The sequence below is a fragment of the Rhinatrema bivittatum genome, chromosome 5 (genome assembly GCF_901001135.1).
Source record: "Rhinatrema bivittatum chromosome 5, aRhiBiv1.1, whole genome shotgun sequence".
Taxonomy (NCBI): Eukaryota; Metazoa; Chordata; class Amphibia; order Gymnophiona; family Rhinatrematidae; genus Rhinatrema; species Rhinatrema bivittatum.
In genome coordinates this window covers 260,856,616-260,868,445 of record NC_042619.1, presented here as the reverse complement: position 1 = coordinate 260,868,445, position 11,830 = coordinate 260,856,616, and the positions used below count along the sequence as shown (strand labels likewise).

Genomic DNA, 11,830 nt, shown 5'->3' with positions numbered 1-11,830 from the left:
GAAGTAAAACCTCTGTGTGCATGCTCCATGAATTCTAGCTTGTGTTTGTTCAACTTATTAACTAAAGGTCAACTTTTATCCCTCTTCAGTTAGTATGTAAATGGATTCTGAAGCAAAGCTATGTACTCCCTGTTTATTACACTGGCGGTGGCTGTTGCATTGATGCTTCTGCAGGAAGAACAAAAACTGGCCTCCAGAATCCCATGTTCCTTGAGGAGTAATAGAGCTGATATGTCGTAGAATTCTCATTGCAGCAGAAAGGCAATTCATAATTTGGGATGGGTGGATCTTGCTCATTACTTTCTTCTGTCTGGAAACATTGTATCTCATTGGCTTCCAGTTATTTTTGCAGGTGGACTAAAATCTGGAAGGTGCCATGGAGGTCTTTGGGGAAGATCTGGATGAAGGTGTAAGTAAAACAGTTCAGACATTAGTAGACCACAAAAGAAACCTTACTTACTCACCCTACTACCAACACTCCTCACCTGTAGCTGCTAGCTACATCATATCCTACCTGTTCATCTTTGCCTTGTGCATGGTTGGGAACAGCTTGGTCTGCTTCATCGTCTTAAAGAACAATCGGATGCGCACAGTCACCAACCTCTTCATCCTCAACTTGGCAATTAGTGACCTGCTCGTGGGAATCTTCTGTGTGCCCACCACACTTGTGGACAACCTGATCACAGGTGAGGCCAATTAACTGAAGTTACATTTCTTTTTACAACATGTGTCGCCCACGGCACTATCATATCACAGGAGGGCACTCAGTTTTACTTGGATGCATCTCAGATATTCATTGCAACTTGTACATTGCAAACAGTAATGGATCTGGTCTTTGCTATTTTACTTATAATTTCAGTGTATCAAGTTTTTGCAACAATAGATCATATTTAGCAAAATGCAACTGGCAAATACCCAGTTTGTTGGTGAAGAATAGGATTACTATCCATAAACTCAATGTTCTCACCTAGTCCTATTAAAAACATATACAAAGCTCCATCTAAGATGTGTGGAAGACCGTTGATATCTTTCTCCCCGGGAGGCGTGATCCAGCCATCCCACAGTTCAAACCTCATGGCACCTCAACTTTTAAACTGCAGGATGCTCAGAGTGAGACTGGTGGGGCGAAAGTTGTTAGAGCAGGGGTTCTCAACCCAGTCCTTGATACATACCCAGCCATTCAGGTTTTTAGAATATTTGCAATGAATAGGCATGAGACAGATATGCATAAAATGTAGCAGTGCATGCAAATTGATTAAGAACTGCTGGCTTAAAAGAAACATTGCATACATATAGCATGACTATGAAAACATTGTGGAAAGGACATAGCAGACAGCTGATAAAATTCAAAACTTCTCATTCTGTTGCTGCATAATAACCAAGATTGCCATATTTGAACCTCAGTGTCTGGTCACCCAGCTGTTTTTCCTATTTGTGGGCAATTACCTGCTGGTTCAGAGTCACCAACCTTTCTCTAGGTCAACAGCACATTGGAATCTAGTCCTAGTTTTCTAAGTCCCATTCTAATGCATTCTGGTCTTTCTTATATTACTTCAGCAGGACAAGTGTGCCTTGGAATTCTTGCCAGAAAGTCAGGACTGGACCGCTATTTCATCATGTCATGGCATTAGGTTAGAACAGTGTTCTGCTGCAGTCACTGTAGAGTCTATCTGTTCCATATTAACTTTGAGAACTCTTTTATTTCTGCCAGGCTGGCCTTTCAGCAACGCTCTGTGTAAAATGAGTGGTCTTGTGCAAGGGATGTCAGTGTCTGCTTCAGTGTTTACGCTGGTGGCCATCGCTGTGGACAGGTGAGAGACAAACTGAAAGGAGACCTAGTAGAGTTCTTCTAGCTTTAGTTCTACAAAAAAAGTGCTGAGGTCGAGATAATGTGATGTGTGAGAACAGACTAAAGAAATTGAGTATAGTCAATCTGGAAATGAGAACACTTCCTTCAAATATGTAAAGGGGAATCCAGTGAGGATGAGAGTCAGTGTTCTCCATCTCTATTGGTGACAGGACAAGAAGCAGTGGCTGGACATTAGGAAGAACCCTTCTAACTGTGGGAGTAGTCACGCACAGAAAGATGTCATATAAGGACTCGATTGGAGGTCTTTATGAGCAGAATATTTAAACATGTCTGAGATTTGGTCTCGAAGTAAAGGAATGACTAGATTATTCTAGCAAGTTAAAATTCAGTTGTTGATTCAATCATTGATTCAACTCTGGTATAGGTCTGATAAATATGGAAATGGAAAGTCAAAACATGATCTTTTAAAACCAGTACCATCACCGTGGTTTGCAAAATATTGTGTGACCAAGCTCATTTGTAAGATTTGTATCAGACTCATCAGGGCTTTGGTTTTACTGGAAGAGGCTGATTTCTCTCCATCGCTGGAAGGTCAACATATAAATTAGCAACTCTCTTTCCTGCTTTTGGTGGAAAAATTCATGGTAATTACCAAACAAACCAATGATGCACTCACTTGTTAGGATCACTTCATAAATAATGATTTATTATTTATACATCACTGCTAATGTACTCAGTGCTATACTGGTTACAATGTCCCTGATCCAAAGAGCTGACAATCTAAGTATGAGCACAAGGAGAAATTTTGAATGATGTCTGAAGCTAATTATATAGTAGATTTTGTCTGATTAAGTACGCTCTTTCTTAAAACGATGTTTCCCAATGGTATTAAATTAATAGCTCAGGAAATATCTTAGACTTTTCAATTTCAATGAACAGAAAATAAATTGTTGCTTTTATTTCAGTGTACTGAACAAAAAAATTATCCAGAATTTTAATTGAGAAGAAGCTGTTATTGCTGCTGGCAACAATATCAATTTTGCATCCACTTAGCAAGATCAGTTAATAATCAGTGTTCTAAATCATTCTCAGCCAGTTTGACGAGCAACTTATTGTTCTTTATAAAGAACTAATAGTAAAAGACATTCAAGGACAGAGAAATACTGTGAAGTATAGGAAGTGTTTAATTGAGATGTGGGGTGGTAGCAAGTGCAGGCTGAGCTCCAGTGTGCTATGTGTTAGTGTCGAGGGGATTGGACAATTCAGAGAGGGGGTGGGAGGCAGAACTGGAGAGTATAGCCAGAGAGAGGGGCGGAGCTCGATTTCCATATGTGATAGAGAGAAAGGTGGAGCTGAAGAGTGGGGTGGAGCTGAAGAATACAGGGAGAGTGAGGTGGAACTCAATTTCCATATAGAGAAAGGGGTGGAGCTCAATTTGCATACTGGCGATGCAGGTGCAGGGAAACTTTCCTCTTTATTGTAGTCTAACTCTGAAGTATTTTTGCTATTCTACTATCTGTATGTTTAACTTGTGTGAATGGTGTGGCTTGTGTTATATCTTTCTTATTATAGCTAGTATTGTCCTTAAGAACATGAGTTCGCAAAGTACACATATCACAGTGGAATCCATGGGTGAGAATTCATGGAATGGCTACAGCAGTAGACGTTGAGTCTTACTAGGCTATGTACCTTTTGAGTGATCAATAAAAAAGATGTTTGTACATGAGCTCTCAAGAGTACCCAGGCCTATCTGGTCCTTTAGAAGGAATTACGACCTAAGACCCCAGTTGTCTCCAGGACCAATATGGCTATTTGAACTGCCCACCAAGAAATAGCCAAATTTTTGCCTGCTCATTTAGCTTTTCCATCAGATAACACAAGATATAATACATTCCATAGAAAAGACCAGCAAACAAGTCGAATAACAAGGTTTCTCCTACAACCTTTTTCTTGATCTTTATTTCTATATATCCAAGTGAGCTAACATGGCAACCACCTGATTTTATTAAAGAAAATGTCACACTGTGATGAAAAGATAAAGAAAGTCAACTCCTTTCTACAAGGCTTTCTGTGATCTAAAGCATACAGGGATCAATGCATATGAAACATCTGTGAAGTATAGACAATCTGTACCACATGGTATTCAAACTCTTGGCCTAGTCCACAGTGCCTCCTCTGATCCCATTCATCCTCTCACTATCCTTTGCTACATTATTTTCCTGGATTTTATTTGCATGGAAATTGTTGCGCTGGAGGTGAACCCTTGGCCTGATGCAGTGTTGGTATGGCCCTCTGGTCGGACCCAGAGAGCGCCTGCCACCAGGAGGAGGAGCACAGGAGGAGACAGAGGCTAGCTGGAGCTTCGCCAATAGCAACCCGAGGTTCCCTCAGGTTGAGCTCTTGGTTATCTGGGCTGCCTGGTCTTAGATGGGCCTCGTAGGATCTCCTGGAGAGGAAGTGCAGAGGAGTGCCCACCACGAACAAGGGTGCGTGATCGAGGTCCAAACCAGAATGTCTAGTGATCACAGGAGGCCAGTACAGAGAGTCCGAATGGATAGAGAGGATCAAGGCCAGAGTAGTAATTCAGAAATGTCAGCCGAAGCAGGGGTCAGTACCAGTAGTCAATCCGGAAGTAGTCAGTGTCCAGACAGAAGTTGGTTCCAGGCAGTGGTCAAGAGTAGTCAGTGTTCAGGCAGAGGTCGGTTCCAGGCAGTGGTCAAGAGTAGTCAGTGTTCAGGCAGAGGTCAGTTCCAGGCAGCGGACAAGAGTAGTCAGTGTTCAGGCAGAGGTCAGTTCCAGGCAGCGGTCAGGAGTAGTCAGTGAACAGGCAGAGGTCAGGTCCAGGCAGCAATCAAGAATAGTCAGGAGCAAGCAATGGTCAGTCCTGTGAGATCAGTCTGGAGGGTACTACCAGGGATGGAGAGACGAAGGAACAGGAGACGCTGGAACAGGAAAGGCAGGAACAAGAGACACTGGAACAGGAAACGCTGGAAGGCAAACTAGACACACCGGAGTGTACGACCCGATTGCCAAGGCAATGAGCTAGGGCTTGAGCTGCAATTTAAATGCCCTGCTCAAGTGACATCAGACTCGGGTGCCGCCTGAGGTTTTCCTGCGCTTGGCCCTTTAACTTGGGAAGAGCTCCGCACGCGAGCGCTAGTGGGCGGGGCCGACGCCGAGGAGGAAACCAAGCCCCGGCGCAAGGACAGCTGCGACGAGGAAGGCCGTGAAGGAGCCGGGGACGCCCGTGGAAGCCACAGCCGAGCAGCGCAGGGACTTAGAGTGAAGCTGGTGGACGGTCGGGCCAGGTGAGCAGGACCGGCCGTGGAGCGCAACAGAAATAAAGGTGAACAAACAAAAGGGATACCTTTTATTGGGCTAACTTAATATACAGGGAGGGTAATGGGAAATTTTGGGGCAGATTTTCAAAGGGGTATGCGCGTAAGATACGTGCGTACCCCCCGAAAACCTGCCCCAAGTTCCCCCTGCGCGCGCCGAGCCTATGTTGAATAGGCTCGGCACGCGCACAAGCCCTGGGACGCGCGTAAGTCCCGGGGCTTTCCTGGGGGGCGTGTTGGGGGGGTGTCGGGGGCATTTCGCGACGGCGTGTCATCCAGGGGTGGGGCCGCAGGTGTGGTTCCGGGCCGGGGGCATTTTGGGGGTGTGGCCGAGGCCTCCAAAACTGCTTCCGGGCCGGGGAATCGCGCGCTGGCGTCCGGCCCGGCGCGCGCAAGTTACGCCTGCCTCAGGAAGGCGTAACTTTGCCAACAAAGGTGTGGGGGGGGGGGGGTTTAGATAGGGCTGGGGGTTGGGTTAGGTAGGAGAAGGGAGGGGAAGGTGTGGGGGGGGGGGAGGGAACTGAAACAGGCTGCGAGGCTCGGTGCACGCAGGCTGCTGATTTTGCACAGCCTTGCGTGCGCCGACTCCGGATTTTAAGAGATACGCGCGGCGTACTCTTGTTCGCGCCTGGTGCACGAACAAAAGTACGCACGGGCGTACTTTATTAAAATCTACCCCTTTGTGCACACCTTTTACCCACAGACTTTCCACAAATTTCCTAAGTGAAAGTACCAGTGTAACTTTGCTTGAAAATTCTCAGACTATGCACACAAACTCCTCTGCACAAAATTACCCCTGCTGCTGGCATGATGCAACTTGTGTGTGTATGCTTTTAAAAATCAAAAGTATGTGTGTAACGCCAAATTCCACCCCAGCTCCACTCCTGGAAATCCTCCTTTTTTCATGCACAAATGTACACACAATTATATTGCCTGATGGTTTGCAAGGAATAATAAATACAGTCGGGCTTCTGGTTTCCAGTACAGTTTTTGGTAGTACATTTCTATGAGGGTTTGCCGGTATTTTAAAGGTTCAGTTCTTGTGTAACCTGAATTTTTGCTGTGAAAATTATAGTACTTATCATCACTGGCTTTTATGGCATTATTGTCCTCTCTCATTTCTATTTTAAACAGAAGTTTGCTTTTATTTCATTTGCATGCAGAAAAATGGTTTTGAATGTTCTTGCAGAAAATATTTTTTTCATTCACATATTTTATTGTAACTGATGTTAGCAGATTAGGTGATTATTTTAAGGGATGTCTTTAGCTAATTTTCCCTTTAAGAATTGGGTTGCTGTGAGAATAAAATTGATAGACTTTTTGCATCAAAGAAAGTAGCGATCATAAGGTAATTTAGGGCACCCGACAGCAGCAAATTTTATGGTGCATCACCAACTTCAGCAGTCGCCCTATGCCCCTACATTAAGATTACATATAACACATAATAGAGCCTTCTCTGTAGCGGGCCCTATCCTGTGGAATTCATTGCCAGACTTTCTCCATCTTATACCATCTAGACATCATTAAAAACACATTTATTTCAGAAAGCTTATAATTCCCCTGCTAGTACTGGTTCTTAAGTATTACTGCGTTTCCCATCCTGACGTCCTCACCTACTGGCACTTTTCTGTATTTATTTTGTAACAGAGTTGTGTTTTGTGTTCTTTCTGTTTTACCCCTATGTTTTATGCTTTTTATTATTTTACACAGATTGTGTATGTTTAACATTGTGAACCGTTTTGATTAATTTTCAATTGTAAAAGCGGTATACAAACACTTTAAAATAAATAAATAAGTGGGCTTTTGAAAATTGTTACAATATATGCCATTGAATTGTCAATAGGATATTCATGTGTAAGTGCACTTTATCCACATAAATGGCTTTTTAAAATCGTTATGATAGTATGTTACATTTACACGTATAAACTCCTATTAAAATGACCTCTTATGTGCATAAATGGCTATGAAAATTCTTGACTAGTTTTCTTAGCTTTATTAAGTTGATCCAATAAAAAACTGTCACCTCATTAATTTGTTTTTGTTTGTTGACCTTTATTTCCATGCATTCGACTAAATATGTTTATTGGAATTTGTCATTATCAACATCAAGCACTTTCCAATCCTTGTTGCCATATAAAATAGTAGGCCAGAAATTAATGGGGCAATGTTAGTCTTAATAGATTTCATAGTGTTTAATAATATTTCTAAGTTTTGGCCAGAAGAAACATTTGCCTTGTATCTCTCTTCCCCCAGCCACTGGAACAATTGAGAGGGTAATTTTCAAAGGCAGATCTGCAGGTAAAAAAACAGTATTTTACATGCAGAAATGGCTTTTTACAAAATTGCCCTCTGAATATGCTGGCAAACGTAGGCATATATATATCATAGGTTTATTTGAACTGAGTGAACGTTCCCGGCAGTGGAGCTGGGGAGGGGTTTGCACTTATTCACCCAATTTTGGATTGTAAAAAGAGGGAGGATAACTTTTAAACAAATGCAAACGCGTGTATATTGCCGCAAGCAGATCTATGTAAGTATTTTATAACCCGCGCATATGATATATGGGTGTTTTATGAAATATGCGTATCTCTCTACTCCACAATGCACTGCATTGAAAGAGTGTCTATCACTGCACTGAATTCGCGTACTTTTCCTACCTGTTTTTAAAATATGTGCATATATATTTTACATACAAAAGTAAAGTAGGACTTGTGTAAGTCCCAATTTAGGAGTGCAAGTTGGCCAATTTTAACATGAAATTAGTTTACCAATTAGTCCCACCAGTTCATCCAGCCTTCTCTGGGTCTCGAGACCTTCCTGGTTCTTCAGCCTGAACTCCCTGCGGTTCACCCAGACCTCCCACCCAGTCAGCACCACACAGCAAACACCTTTAAGATCCCTTACGCCAAGTAATTATTAGCAGGTGTAAAAATACACGCGTAAGTTGACAAATGCTTGTGTGTGTCTTTTAAAATAGCTGATTACAAGTGTAAGTGTTGGCCCTGCCCTGGAGCGCCCTTAGACTGCTCCTTTTTTTGCATGTATATGTGAGCACAAAAGTGAAAATATGCACGGACTTTTTACTTTTACAAAATGGGGTAGATTTTAAAAAGCATTTACTCGAGCAAAACTGGTTTTTGCTCGAGTAAATACACTTTACTCAAGTAAGTGGGCTTTTCAAAATTGCTACAATATATGCCATTGAATTGTCCATAGGATTTACTCAAGTAAGTGCACTTTACTCAAGTAAATAGCTTTTGAAAATTGCTACGATAGTATGTCACATTTACATGCATAACTCCTTTGAAAATGACCCCCAATATGAAATACGGGAGTAGAGGCAACTGATGCATGTATATGCTAATTTTTATGTGTGTACTGTTTTGAAAATTCACCCCCATGTGTATAAATTTTCACTGAAACTTGTGTGGATGTTTTTGCAGATGTAACTTATGCAGGTAGATTTGGTTAGAAAATTTTCAAAGCAGACTTATGCGCATAAATCCGCTTTGAAAATTTGGTGTAACATATGTATATAGGGATAGATTTTAAAAGGTGCATGCGCACGTCCATGTGTGCGCGCCGATTTTATAACATGCGTGCGCCGGCGTGTGCATGTTATAAAATCCCATGGCCGCATGTACATGCGCACCGGATTTTATAATCCGCGTGCGCATGTGTGAGTGGTGCCCGCAAGGGGGGGAGGGATTTTATGCAATTTCTGCACGGCGACGCATCCCAGCCTTCCCCAGTTCCCTCCCCCCCACCTAACCTCCCTTCCCCTTCCCCTTCCCCTCTCCTCCCCACCCCCTAAACCCTACCTTTTCCTTTTTATCTTCTTTATTTTGCAACTTACTTCAGCTCCCGAGATGAAGTAAGTTGCGCGCACCGGCCAGCTGCCGGCACGCGAGTCTCCAGGACAGCCATCAATAGCGTTGTCCTGGCCCATTCCCCACCCCTCCCCACCCCCCGGCCTGCCCCTTCCAAGAAGCCCGGAACTTGAGCGTGTACCGGCTTTTACGTGCATGGCTGGGCCTCTTGGAAAATTCGCCCAGCCACGCGTGTAAAGGCCGGATTTTATGCATGTGGGCATTTAAAAATCTACCCGATATTTGCTGGCTAACTCATGCACAGTTACAAAATTAGCCCTGAATGACCAAAACGTTGACTGATATAGTAATATAATAAATGACAGCACATCTTTTAAGGGGGCCCCCAGGCTGCTCCTCCTGTCTCCCCTGCAGTAGCTAAGGATAACTGCCAGACTTGACTGCAGAATATCAGTTAGGTTTGTTACATTCCCTCTTTGGCCCTTTACTATTTGAGTAGATGACTCACATTATACAGCTAAGAGCCACTATGAACACAGCCTATCTTTAAAGAGAAGAAAACTACATCTCTTTATGGGCTGGGAGTATACCAGTATGAGTGTGAAATAACTGGTGCTCCAGTAGAAAATGAGCCTGTGATATCAGTGTCACATATATGCCTAGTTGTTTCAGAAAGAGCATATTAAATTTCCGGTGGTTTAAATCTGCTTTTTTTTTTGTATTCCCTGACAGGTTCCGCTGCATTGTCTATCCATTCAAAGCAAAGCTCACATTGCTCAAGGCTGTTAACACCATCATTATCATCTGGGTCCTGGCCTTTGCCATCATGTGTCCCTCTGCAGTCATGCTCACAGTTGCTCAGGTAGAGGATCATTTCATGGTGGTTAGCAGCCGGGACAACCGCACCTACCCTTTGTACTCCTGTTATGAAGCGTGGCCTGACAGTGAAATGCGTAAGATTTATACCACCGTTCTCTTTGCGCACATCTATGTCGCCCCTTTAACTCTGATCATCATCATGTACGGAAGAATTGGAATAAAGCTGTACAAGTCCTCAGGCCCAATAAGTGAACATATCCGGGACAGTCGGGAAAGATGCAATGCAGTATCAAGAAAGAAAATTAAGATTATCAAGATGCTAATTATAGTTGCCCTTCTCTTTATGCTATCCTGGCTGCCCTTATGGACTTTAATGTTGCTCACAGATTATGCCAACCTAGACGATGCCCAGATTAACCTGCTGACAGGGTACATCTTTCCCTTTTCCCACTGGTTGGCCTTTTCTAATAGCAGTGTGAATCCCATCATTTATGGCTACTTCAATGAAAATTTCAAGAGAGGCTTTCAGGCGGCTTTCAGGGTCCACCTGTGCTGTGACAAGATGAAACACCATGAAACGTATTTTGAGAGGACCCCAGGGAATATCAGCTTTGGAATGAGGAACAAGGTTTTCACTGATGGAGAATCCTCTGATTCGACCTGCCTGAAGAATCTGTCCCAGGGTGGGCCCTGCTCTGTGCAGAATGGGCAGGCTTTGAAACAAGGGCTCCACCTGGAGGACATTGATAAAATTACCCCTCTTAATGGAGTCTGCAAAGCATGGGATGCATGAAATGGAGTTTCAACTTTATATTGTAGCCCCAGCCCTTGGCAGCAAATTTTGGATTTTAAAGGGGCAATTGTTGGTCTGTTAGTAGGAAGGGCAAACATCTGACGCACCTCAGAACGACTTCTTCAGTACTTTCAAAGAGCTCCTGGTTACTGGAAGATTGTGGAGAGGAAAGCAAACATTGTGTCAGGCTGTAGAATCAATAGAAATGTAATCTGTTTAGGATTGGTTTGCAGTTTTACTTGGCATCTGACATCTTTGAAAGGGACCCATGTGGTCTCAACATTTCTTGTACAACAACATCTTGGGGTAATTCTCAAGGTATCACAGCCTGCAAAGACTTGGGACAGGATAAGCCCACGATAGTATCTGGGAAGCTATCAACCAATGACAATGGCTATCAAGTGTTGGGCTCTGCATATACTGTGCTGTCTGATTCATAGCTGTGCCCATATTGCAGAGCACTGCCAACAATGAGGTTTTTCATTGACCTTTTATTGATACAGAGCATATAATTATGACCTGCATCTTTTCCACAATAAATTCATGATTCCTCATTGCCACCCTCCATTCCTCTTTCTCACTTTAACTGACTCGTGCATCAGTGTTACAGGGAGCCCCTAGGTTAGTGGTAACTGAGGCAGCAGGATGTTTATCTTGTAAGGGGTACTGTAAGCCAGGTCCTCAGGTCTGATGTTCTGTTCAGACAGACAGCATGCGCAGAGTCACGTACTGCTATGCTTAGGGAGACACTTCAGATTCCTAAAGCTGGCATTTAGAAACCTTGACACCCCAGAAGATGTTCATGAAATCTGAATCCCCGAACTCAGGAAGTCTGAGCTGCTCAGACTACCAAACCATCTCGTTAGGTAAAATGCAGTTGAGAACAGAGAAAAACTTGAAGGACAAACAATTTGAGCAAGAAAACAAAGTAAAGCATTGGTAAGAATCATCTTTTAAGCTCACAAACAGAGATTGCATTCCGAAGGTCTTAATCCAGCCAGAAATATTGGACCACACAGACATACAAAGTCCCAATCAGCCAGTGAGAATAGTCCATGTGGAGCGTGCAGGCATATGGAGGCAATTTATTCAGTTTGATGTTTCTGTTAGAATCAGGCCCTACCAACTTAACTAAACAGCGTTCAAACTAAATTCTATATCCCACAGCTATTATTGGAACTGAGGAGTCAGAGATCTGATTTCTCAAATGATTTTACCTAAGGGGGAAAACCTTTGAACA

The 11,830-nt window shown here is 43.2% G+C and overlaps 1 protein-coding gene across 1 annotated transcript; it reads left to right on the top strand.

Moving 5' to 3' along the window:
• Nucleotides 1–376: 376 nt before the first annotated feature.
• LOC115092426 (neuropeptide FF receptor 1-like) lies at nt 377–11,486 on the top strand. The gene is made up of 3 exons (XM_029603260.1): nt 377–686; nt 1,712–1,811; nt 9,711–11,486. The coding sequence occupies exons 1-3, from the start codon at nt 377–379 to the stop codon at nt 10,588–10,590; spliced, it is 1,290 nt and encodes a 429-aa protein (XP_029459120.1). The 3' UTR covers nt 10,591–11,486.
• The last annotated feature ends 344 nt before the right edge of the window (nt 11,487–11,830 follow it).